Source organism: Rhynchophorus ferrugineus, unplaced genomic scaffold (genome assembly GCF_030347505.1).
Source record: "Rhynchophorus ferrugineus isolate W39M unplaced genomic scaffold, kcgeb_rfMv2 rfM7, whole genome shotgun sequence".
NCBI lineage: Eukaryota > Metazoa > Arthropoda > Insecta > Coleoptera > Curculionidae > Rhynchophorus > Rhynchophorus ferrugineus.
The window spans coordinates 33,563,060-33,575,503 of record NW_027472586.1 but is presented as its reverse complement, the minus strand read 5'-3'; the positions used below and the strand labels follow the sequence as shown (position 1 = coordinate 33,575,503).

The 12,444-nt window shown below is 32.6% G+C and overlaps 1 protein-coding gene across 1 annotated transcript in view; it reads left to right on the top strand.

Annotated features, from left to right (window-relative positions):
* Positions 1 to 9,507, top strand: part of LOC143199828 (uncharacterized) — a 34,765-nt gene extending 25,258 nt beyond the window's left edge. The window contains exons 3-7 of the mRNA XM_076409951.1: positions 3,381 to 3,501; positions 3,569 to 3,769; positions 5,848 to 6,020; positions 8,917 to 9,136; positions 9,193 to 9,507. Of these exons, the coding sequence (XP_076266066.1) occupies positions 3,381 to 3,501; positions 3,569 to 3,769; positions 5,848 to 6,020; positions 8,917 to 9,136; positions 9,193 to 9,343 (866 nt within the window). The 3' untranslated portion in view covers positions 9,344 to 9,507. The remainder of the gene's footprint in view (positions 1 to 3,380; positions 3,502 to 3,568; positions 3,770 to 5,847; positions 6,021 to 8,916; positions 9,137 to 9,192) is intronic.
* Positions 9,508 to 12,444: the final 2,937 nt, after the last annotated feature.

The window sequence follows — 12,444 nt, the reverse complement described above, 5'->3', positions numbered from 1 at the left end:
CCGATGACTTAATTTGGAAGTTAGTACAAAAAAAAACCAAGCGATAATTCTCCACCATAAACGTTCCCTTATTGGAACTGTATTACTGGCTGGGAAAGTTTTTCATTGTCACAAAAAGTTACGAGCGTTTAACTCCATTTCGATCGCCAGAAGTGTTCCATCTTCTCTGTAGATTAAGTCAACGAAATGGCACCTTCCATTATTCAATATGGTTGGCAAGTATGATCCTGTTTTCTCAAATAGTTAGGTAAAAAACTGTAAGTCTTTCAAAATAAGATGTTGAGGCTGATTCGGAATGTCCTATGGTATGCCAAAAACAACCAAATACCCAAATCGGGAAGCAGGATGCCATAGTCTCTGATTTTACAAAACTGTGTTAACCGAAAAGTCCATAAAACCAATTTCCGGGATTTTCCGGATATTGACTGAAGGTTTAAACTTCATATGTCGTTTTCTCGTCGGCCCTTGTATGTTCCACGCTCCCATCTACCACAATTTTCTCATATTTCCAATATGCAATGTTCTCCCTCCTCTTAACCTTATAGTTTGCTGAATTAATTTTCGTTTCTTTGAATTTTCTCTTTTCATTTCCTATTTCCTTGTCTTCTTTGATCTTGTTCATCACCATTTACTTTTTAATTATTGCCATTTATTTCTATTGTATGTTATTCCTATTCCCTTGGTATACATAGATATGTCGACATGTTATCAATTTCTGATGTTCTTTCCACCTTGAGAGTTTTACCTCTCATCTCTTTAATTGTCCTTATTATTTTTCACTATATTAGGCCACTATATTAATCCTGTCTGAATAACATATACTATTTGTTTCAATTTAAGGAGTTAATTTTTCAATTTCCTAATCACCAATTATATACTCTGATTTTCTTGTTTTTTCTTCATCAGTGGTATATTTTTCTTCTCGTGTGCCAGTTAGCCAGTTTTCTTTTGTTGGGCATTAATAGGTAAGTCTAGTAACATCGCATTTCTATTCGACGTTTCTCCGTAACCGATACTCACTTTTGCGCCAGATGGCTTCATTATCTAAGTTTTTAAACTACAGTTCCGTCACCTCTTCGTTTTAGCGTATCTTTCAGTGCAAAATGAATTTCTTGTGTCGAAACGCAAAAAATATTGCAGACTAACGGTGAATCATCTTCTTAAAAATATATTTAAATTATTAGAGGTACATTTTACATACAAGATTTGCTTCCTCTGGCGGTCCATCAGTGTCTTATTAATTAATATCTATAGCTTGAAAATATCATTTTGTCAAAATGTTGTTGAGTAACCCCTGAATTAACCTGATCTGCTATCGGTAAATTTTTTTGTCTTTCTAGAACTCAAGTTACTAGTTCAAGTCATTCGTTTTCAGTCGAGATAATTTACGCCGAGATCTGAAATCGATTATAGAAAATATTTAGTTAACAGATTTTTCATTTTAATAAATGTATTATTTTGGAAATCGACTACAATGAATTTGTTAGATTTCAAGCGGAATGTGTATAGAGATTACATGAAGGAAAATTACGAGAAGATATATTGAGATAAGAAAATTAGTACAATTCCTTAATTTAATTATAACATTGTATAGATGTTAAAATGTTTCCATTTACGTAAGTTACGTATGGTAAGTTACGAGAAAAATTATTATTTTACATAATTTTTTTTTGAGTTCAATACACTTAGCCCAAGTTTGTCCATAAATAATATTTCTTCCTGGAAAGCCTGCAAAATTTTGAAAATATTCATCCACGATCATTAAAACTGTATGCAAAAATAATAATTTGAGATAACAAGTTGAAATTTGTCATACGAATGACATGTGTACCCAACAGGATTGCTATTATCAATTTATAAGACTTGGTGAAAGCAAATTGGTGAGAAAAATTTGCTGGTTCCCCACAAATTCAAAAACGAGTCTCAAAAGTTTAAATAATATGTATTTTTTTCTTTTGATAATATGGAAGAAAGCGTAATATTATAAATTATAACAATTTTTTTAAAATATATTTTGTATACATTTTCCCAGATGTGTTAGATTTGACACCTGCATCCAATATCCTAGCACGTTCCCTTGTTGTTATTAAAAACACTACTCCAGTATTTAGTAGATTGCGGTTATCTGTTTTTTAGTTTTCAAGGATACAACATTTTCTTACGACCCATGCGTTCTAAAAGGAAGTATCTGCAGTAAGGACATCAATTTTTTGTTTGGAAACAAGCATGTTACTATTGTATATTATTTTAAAAAATTGGTGGTGTTATCAAAAAGGGACTTTTGACAACAAAATTCAATTTAAAAAACGATAATGCATTTTTTTTTATTATTTAATTATTACATTGTTACCAGTCGTTTCCGTCTAACCTACAATTTGTGTTTATGATAACTTAAATCTAGGTATATATATCTAAGAGGACCCATCGACCCTATCTGAGTCTCTGGTGAAATAATGTTTATGCATGTTGTACGTTTTAATATATGCACCTCACTACACAACACTACACAAGATAAGATGGTTTGGTTCTTTTGAGCCTGTGTCCTCTTCTAGTGGTATCCAAAAGCTGCAATACTTATATTATCATGAGAATGGAGTCTTTCCTCATGTCCCCTTGCAATTGATCTTGCTTTCTTGACTAAATGTGGGTATCTGAAGGTCTCGATGTAGGTAATTAGTCCTATAGTATTTGGGTGCATCCACAATACCTCTCAGGACTTTGTTCTGAAAAAATTGTATTTTATTAATGTTAATCTTTGCAGAACATCCCCATAATTGTACTCCGTATGTCCATATAGGTTTCAGTATTTGCTTATATAACAACAATTGATTATGTACTGATGATTATGATTTTCTTCCCATTAGACAGTACATTTTCGTATATTTCAATTCGAGTTCTTTTCTTTTCTTCTTTATATGTTTCTTCCTGCGAAGTTTTTTTTGCATCGACATTCATTCCGAGATATTTAGCGTTGCTGTTATAGGGAACGATAGTAATATTTAATGTTATTGGTGCTTGTACGGTTTGTTTATAGGTGAACTGCACATGTACAGATTTACTATCATCAGCAAATGTAGCCATCGTAATACTCTCCATTTGCGGTATATCAAAATGTGTCAACGGTTTATCTACCGTTGGTCCCAGTACATTTCCTTGTGGTACACCTGCTTTAGCTTCTTTCATTGTAGAGTAAGCTTCTTCTTGTTTGGGTCTAAAAATTCTGGTTGTGATGTACGATTTTAATAGTTCGGTGTGTTGTTTTGATAGCATTTTCTGTAGTTTATGAACTACATCTAGAAATATAGCTGAACATACTTTTTTATTTTTATATATGTATAGTACATATGCAACTAAACTTACATTTGCTAATTTGTTTTTAGTACAGTGGCAACAGAACGGCGGAAAATGCGGCATATGTGGAGACGCGTATAACTTGGAAGAACCTCGGCCACATGAAGCCGGAGGCCTGTACGCCAAAGGAATAGTAACCAGGCATTACAGGTGAGTATTATAAGTAATAAAAATTAAAACAAAGATTTAACGAACCCGATAAACGAGTTATATTTAGTGTAGGACAAAGCATAGACATCGAGATCGAACTAACGGCAAACCATTATGGCCGGTTCGAGATATCGTTATGTCCGAACAACAACTACAAGCAGGAAGCTACCCAGGAATGTTTTGATCGGTTTCCTTTGTACCTGTCAGGACCGGAAAAGAGCACCGCATTCATTATACCGGAGGACGGTGTAAAAAAAGCTGTTTTTAGGTGGGTGTGGTACTGTACTGTTTGTACTTGATGGACAAAATAATATGAACACCTGACATATACAAAATATTTATTTATTAATAAAATATTGGGCCACCATTCGATTTTAAAACACCCGCGTTTTAAATTATTCGCAGAATACAATCGATTCCCTTGGCTTGTGCTCTAAAACTCCTCATAATGGTTCAAATAACAGGTCAATTGAAAAATAAAACACATTATCTTTTTAATTAAACATAATTTCCTTCAAGGGTGACTGATTATAGCGACCCTCCAACTTTTCGATGCCATTTTTGTAGTAGGATTTGTCCTTTGCTTCAAAATAGGCTTCAATTTCGGCGATCACCTCTTCGTTCGCTATAATAATAAATAGTCGCCGGTAGCCAGATCTGGAGAATACGGTGGATGAGGAAGAAACTCGAAGCCCAATTCATGGATTTTTGCCATCACTTTCACTGACTTGTGACACGGTGCATTGACTGTCGATTGGACTTCGGAGTTAAATGATGGAGCCATGTTTCATCCATTGTCACATATAGACGCAGAAACTCGGGTTTATTGCGCTTAATCATCTTCAAACACTGCTCCGAATCATCAACTCGTCGTTGTTTTTGGTCAAAAGTGAGTTTGCACGGCATCCACATTGCACAGAACTTTCTCATACTCAAATGTTCGTGAATGATATGATGTACACGTTCAGTTGATATCTTTAGAGTGTTTGCTATTTCATTCAATTTCAATTTACGGTCATTGATAATCATTTTGTGAATTTTTGGAAATGTTTTCCTCGGTAACAACCTCTTTTGGGCGTCCACTGCGTTCATCGTCTTTGGTGCTCATTTCACCACGTCTAAGCATATCAATCCTTTATGGTTGATTTTCCAGGGGCAGTGTCCGTAAACTCGGCCTCAACCAAAGTTTTTGCTTCAACTGTATGTTTTCCCTTCAAAAATATTTTATCAGGCGAAATTCCTTTTTATCCACTTTTTTCATAATAACAAAAGTGGCTTCACTCAAAATGCCATAATTCACAAACTAATGATCCAACCGCTGTCAAATTTATACATGCATCTTTTGAGGGTTAATTCTATTAGCGCCATCTATGTGTCAGGCCGGGGACATTTCAATTGTCCTGTTATGTTGAGGTTTTGCGATTGTACTGATCAGAGGGGACGTTTGGTGACATTCTGATACTCCTCAAACTAGGACTGAACTTTGGCTGTGGCTATGGGCACCTTGTCATGTTGAAATATACTACTGTTCGGCTACGGTGTGCTAGTAATAGTAAAAACTTGATTCATAATGAAGGATGTCAAGATATTCATAGTAATCCGGACATTGATGTAAGGATCAACTGAATACCACGATATTGCAGTCAAAATCATAACAGAATCTGCACCATGCTGACTCTAGGAAGTTATATATAGTAGGATTCATTTGGCGGTCTCCATACATAAATTTGACCGTTTGTAGATAACAATGTAAATGACCGTTCATTGGATCATACCACATTATTTCAATCATCAAGTGTCTATTTTTTATGCTCGTAGCACCATTTCTTTCGCAGCTTAGCATTGGCTTCAGTTATAAACGGTTTTGCAATCGCAACCCTTCAATGTTAACTTTATGGAACTACTCTCGTGTTGATATTTACCGAAACAATATTACTCAGAGTATTTTGTATCAAATGATCTGTCCCTTTGACTCTATAGTTTTATGTTGTTTGGTGAATATCCTTCTTAATTCTCGTTTAATATTATTTGAAAACTTTGGGTTTCGTCTATTATTCCTCTTCCCCGGTGATGTTTTACCATGTTTTGTGCATTCTCTCATTGCAAGCGTTAAACAAAATCTGAGAGATCACACATCTCACCAATGGCTTGTTTCAACCGGCGTAGATCAAAGCCTATAATGTAATGAAATATAACTATTGAGATTTGGCATGTAAACTGAGTATTATATATGCGTCGCGTATTTACACGCCAACAGACAACAAGATAGTATATTGCATAGTGTCAATATGATTTTGTCTATCTCCTATATTTATTGATTGAAATTACGACTAATAAATGTTTTAGGTACCAAGTTCGTTTACCAGCTTACATAACCTGTACTCAGTGCGTTATGCGATGGGTATACTACACTGGCAATCAGTGGGGTGTCTGCGAGAACGGTACACATGCTGTTGGTTGTGGAAAATCAGAGACTTTCATCAACTGTGCTGATGTAGCTATCACAACGAATGTCGGAGGTAAATACTGTATATATAATGAAAATTAAAATTAGTTAAATTCGTTGTTTTACCGATAATTAAAATTTATTGTTCAATGTACATGGTGAGAATTTAGTTTTACTTATTGATTTAATTGAATAAGTGTGCATAATTATCTGATAAACAAACGTAATGGACAATTAACATTTTTTCTTTAGACATAATTCTCGTTTTGGATACTCTAAAAACTTTTTCACCCCCACAGTCTTCCACTTTTAATGTCAATTATTTAGTTTGTTCTTGGACTGCAGTAATACCAAACCAGAAGACCAGAAGTTCTTATTACAGAGATGTATATGGTATATAAACTAGCGTTATATCCATAGTGTAGCCACCAAACAATATAAACACATAGTGTTTGAAATATAGGTAATTTTATCATTACACTTCTATAAAAGTCGCTGTTAGCAGTCTAGAAAACGTTTTCTTAAAATATTAAGTCAAGCCAAACAGGATGAAATTGGAATAATCTGCATATTGTTTAATAATATCGTTTATTATTCAACAACAGGAAATGGCCTAACGGAACAACGTTAAATTATTGCATAATGTGTGAAATAACCTAAATCGTTTAAGTATTGCCTAGATTCATAATTTACAGGTAGATATTAAATAAGATGATTAATTTTAATATCTAGAGCTTCTATTTTTATAATAATGTACAGTCTGTTGCGATTATCTATATATATATATATATATATATATATATATATATATATATATATATATATATATATATATTATATATATATATATATATATATATATATATATTACATATATATATTAAAATTATTATAATCTTACTGAAGAAAGTGCAGTTTCATTTTTTTAATTATTATTTTTTTATTTATTAAACAGTAATTGAGAATAAGCTAGCTCTTAGAACATATTCCAACAAAATATTACCCAATGACGCTAAAATTGATTTTTGACTATGGATAATGACTTGATAAGTTTACTTAGCAACTGACCAACTATATTATTTTGATACATTTTATTAAACATTTTATACATTTTATTAATCTTGATTGTTGATCCAAAATGTATTGTCTGTACATATTTAAAATCGCACTTATTTTTTGGAATTCTAAAACTTTATCAAACAAAATATATTAGAATATCGAGTCAATATTTATGTAGGAAACTACTGTCCACCACTATCCAAAATCTCAGATTTTCTAGATCTTCCTCGGGTAACACTTCCGCTAATAGTACATGGATAAAATTCGTCTTCTTTGGAGGTTAAACAAGAATTTACTCAATTTTTTATATTTTCAAAATAATAAACCTGCTATTTGGTTAGACTGTGTTCTCCTGGTGGGAGCAGATGATGAACAGAAGCTTTGGGTCAAAATGCGAACTGGCATTGTCCTGTAACAAAACTTAAACGCATACGTTAGGTTCCAGAGCGTGTTTTCACCCGGTTTTAGCAACTCATAGTAGACCATGTCGAGTTGATCTCACCATATACACAAGAAGACAGTAATATCATGTTACCATGAATATATGTCTTCATCACCGATGTGAAAACATGACAGTGATATTCCCACGATTTTTCGTCTATCGTCTCTAAATCGTCTCCAGCAACCATGTGATACTAAAACCTCTTTTTTTACCGAAAGAGTTGAAGTGAATGAAAAGGTGTTCAAGGTCTGTACGTTCTAATTTATCATAGTAGCAAATGTCCATTTTTTAAGTTATTGAATTTCTATTCCTGATGCTTTTAATTGGTGAGGACATGATTATTGAGTAAGCTTTAATAGAAACGCGAGTTCTTGCTGAGTTTGACAGCAATCTTTGACCAGAAGGCTTTCTAATTTATTTATATATCCGGGATTCTCTATGTTTTTTACGTAATTTGAATATATTGAATCAATCTAAGCACAGTATTTCACGAGACTCGTCACTATATGTAGTTCTATTAAAATTATACATCTTTTAGCTGTATCAAGTTTTGAAATTCATTGTCTTTGACCTTTGTTGGTTCTTCAGGCCGAGATTTGTCATTGACATCGCGCCTACTATTTTAAAGTCGTTGAAACCAAAACCTACAATTGGCATATGACGGAGCAACATTACCGTCAGCTTTTAGTAGTTTGATGAACATCGACAACAGATTTCTGAGAATTAAAGAATAAAGGTAATGAATGAAAAGGCAATTTTGAGAGTTCCAAGATTGGCATCGGTATGCACCGAATAACTCAATAACAAATGGAGAACTTTCTTTTTGTATAGATAACTGTTGAAAACATCGAAGATATGTTTGGTGGTTTAAAAGTTATTTACATTAATACAACGCATTTTATCCAATACAAATCTTGGATCAAAATTCATGAAAGCACCTAGTATAGTTATAGGAAGAAAAATCTGCTACATAAAATTGATTTTGCAACAATTCGTAGTTTAATTCAAGGATTTTCTCAATAGTGTTTAAAGCTGTCTGCGATGGTAGTTGAAAAATATACAAAATATACAATTGATTCAGTGTGAAATACTAATTTTACTATAATACTTGAAGTTGTAGTGTTAAAATGACTAAACCAACCATTTTAATATTCTAAAAGTTCTAGTTCTATAAGAAACTAACACCCATTATGTGAATAGTGTTCTAAAATCCAAAGGTTTAGAGCAGAGATATTGATTACACTACCCACATTTACATAAAATATCTCCCAGCTAATCGACGATCTGATAATCGATTCAGAAATAAATCAACCCATGCCTCATCCGACATAAAACTTATTGAACAAACTATACCATTGTCTAAAACATGTCACGCGATAGTTAATGATACAATTCATTATGTTTAACCAATAAAAATATTTAAACCAATAAACATATTTTGTTCTAAAATTTTCATATTTATTATTAGGCGCCATTCCACCACTGTTCATTGGTCAAGACAATCCGTACTTGCTCTACTACCAGGACCTTCGCTTTGCTGCTCCTTACAACGTCTTCCCGTTGGTTATTAGGGAACAGATTTGCGTCCCCAGGAAGCTCTACCGAATGATACCAGGTCTGGACGAATGGTGTTTGAAGAACTGTCTGAGATATCCGCCCAATTGTCCTGAGGAAGTTTGCGAATGCCCGTATGATTTTAATTTTTTTAATTAAATCTAGTTTGTGAGTGACAGGTATATTTCAGGACGACTTGTGATGCTGTTGGGGAGCTCCGTGGTCAAAGCGGTGCTGATGTATACTGTATGGATCAATGCTTGGTGTACCCCGCCTCGAAATGTCCAAGAAATGAATGTTCCTGTCGTGAAGAGAGTGCCCTGGAGACGTTTGACTTTTAAATTTGGACTCCACTAGGAGGTCGGAAAAATATAGAGCATCATTTTTTGATGCCTCGCCTTGTTTTACTGATACAGGCATCGCATCAAGAATAGTTCCCACCGAACTGTACATGCCCATATTTTTCCAATATTCATATGTATAAAAATAAAATAATACAAATTAATTCAGGTTCATTAATTAAATCCTACTAATAGTCAATATTACACCAAATTATACACATAGTTTCATTCAGAAAAAATAAAGCTAAAGTGTTCTTTAACAAAACCAAACAAATAAGAAATTGGGTTTATAGTCAGGCAACTAGTAATACGTCTAGGACGTAGAGGTTTTTCGTTAAAGTTATTAATACATTACTGAATTTCAACAAATACTTTATCTATTTGATCTACGATATTATTTTTATAATTTATCTTTAACATAAAAGTTTAATTTAAGGAATAAGTTATTTTAAGAATACACACTTATTTAATATGGTTTCAATGATGAACAAGAAATCTTGACGATTTGGATGTTACATGGTACAAAGCTTTTAAAGTTATTATATGTTTTATATATATATATATATATATATATATATATATATATATATATATATATATATATATATATATATTAAGTTGAGAATAATGGGCTTGAAATTAGATAACCGATTATACAATAGCGTATTGCTGGATATATTCTAATGAATTAATACTTAAATTACAATGAATTGGAAATAAGCAAAAAAAACACAAGACATGCGTGTAATAACGATTGTATTATATTTAATTTAAATAAAAATAAGTGTCTTTATAAGGTAATTATTACTCGAATGATGTAAAATGTACAATTTGTTTTTAATATTTTTAAAACTTTGTTAAGTGGTATTGTTATAAAAATTTTGTCTAGGACAAAATTAAACAACTACTATCGATATAAAAATATTACATCGAAATTTCAAATATTAAACTATTAATATATCAAAATTACAAAGCGTAGATATAATTTTTCTGTTTGGTGATTAAGATTTCAAAGAGACATTATAATATTAATTAAATGAATTAGTTACAGATTTTACAGCTAATTTTTTTAAAGATATTGACGTTTGTAAGCTTTATTACATAAAAATTTTAAAATTGTTTATTGTTTAAATTTTGATTATTATAATTTATATAATAATTACGATATATATTTAATAATCACTATTAAAAAGTATGTTCTAACATTAGGCAACCAGTCTTACCTAGAATTGATATATACCTTTTAAGTTTAGGAACTGAATTTTGATTAATTTATTTTGATATTGATAAAGATATCACAAGTGCTGTTCAGATATCCTGCATAAGTTATCGCTTTGTTGTTTTAAAATTAATTTTTGTGTGTTTATTTATTAATATATCATTAACCTATAATATAAGCTGTTTTAACAATTTCTTAAAAACTAGTTATATATCTACTAGAATCCATCGTCACTTATTTGAGATCTAGAGTATTGATGCTCATATATTAATATTACTCTTTTGTAATTTGTTTTTATTCGGATGGTCTTCAGGCTACGCGGAGGACGTTCTTCGGCGAAACAATCAACAGATCATAGGTTGAACCAGTGGGACGTTTCCTGAGGTTTTGTTACAGGGCGTGACGTAGTTTTGGGCTTCTTCGGTATCCCAAACCAAGAAAGGGCTATGGAATGTCCTAAATTAGACGACGAATGAGGTAATACAAGAAAAGATGAGAACTTAAAGCATTGACTTATATTAACTTAAAAATTGTTAAGGCGACAGGACGGTCCTCCTACTGTTGCCGTAGTAAGAGGTTTGAATCCTGCTGAGGCATGGGTACAATTTATGATTGTGATTGCAATTGTAAATATATTTATCGGCAAAATACAACAAGGAAAATGATCCTAGTCACGGCAGTAACTAGTCTGGGTAAGACCGTATCTTCTGGAACGATTTTCTAAGTTTGTCACTCCTCAGTATGTAGGCTTAATTGCCAGAACCGTAGGAAGGAAGGAGAACCATCGGACGTAAAAGTAAGTAAAAGGTCAGTTAAAAGTATCCGCAAACGCAGATTCGATGATATTTTCCATTTTAAATTGAAATAAGTAAATACCTTTCGTTGTAGTACACTTGTTTTAGTATCTTTTATTGGAAGATAGGCTTCTTTTTATTCACTATAAACAGGGCTGGCTGAGATGTTTAACTTAAGAGGTCAGTCAGTGTGTTAATCTTGTGATATTTTCTGAAGTTGGAGGAAGAATTCCGCATACCAAACCTCATCGAAAGACGCAACAGGAATATAATTGTTTAATGTTTAATCAAATTAAACAAATACCATATTAATATTTTTCTTTTCATTTAACAAATTAATTATTTTACACTCAGATTCTATTCATTTACACTACTTTTGTGATATCTATATAAAAAAAATTACTGCTAGTTTTCAACAATTTAGTTTAATTATCATAGGGTACAAAAAGTCACAATCAGATCAAATAAGTTAAAGTTTAAACTCATGAATGATGCGAATGACACAATTGACATTTTTCGTTTATGTAACACATGGGCTGAAAATTTCCGGGTCTGACTCATAGATGGCGCTAGTTATATTTCATTTGTAGCGAGCGCTACAACCCTTTAGGCCACCACTATTACATATGCTCTAAGTTTAAAGGATGGCAACACTAGTTTATTGGTAACTTGCTCTCTGCCTCTTTTCTCTAACCCTTGTAACCGTACCACTTCCAGAGCGCTTCCGTACTTCCTTAGCCTAACCTAATATCCTCTCTGTCCTCCTGTCGAACACATGTTGTATTTAACACATGATATAAACCAGTTTTTATTCATCCAGTGTTTTCTGTTTCCGTGCGAATTACATCCACAAAAATAGTAGTAAGTGTTCGATAAAGGACCGCGTCGACAGACACACATTCCGATCGACAAGACGAACATTCCCGCATATTCACTGCTTTTTCCGGCTAGTACTAAACTTCACAGGAAAGCTGTTAAAATTTCATGACATTCTACTTATAAGTTTGTGAGCTACAGTGACAGTACTGTGTCAGTGACAGAGAGTACTATCAGAGTGACACTACTTCTGTTATTTTCAAAACTATAGA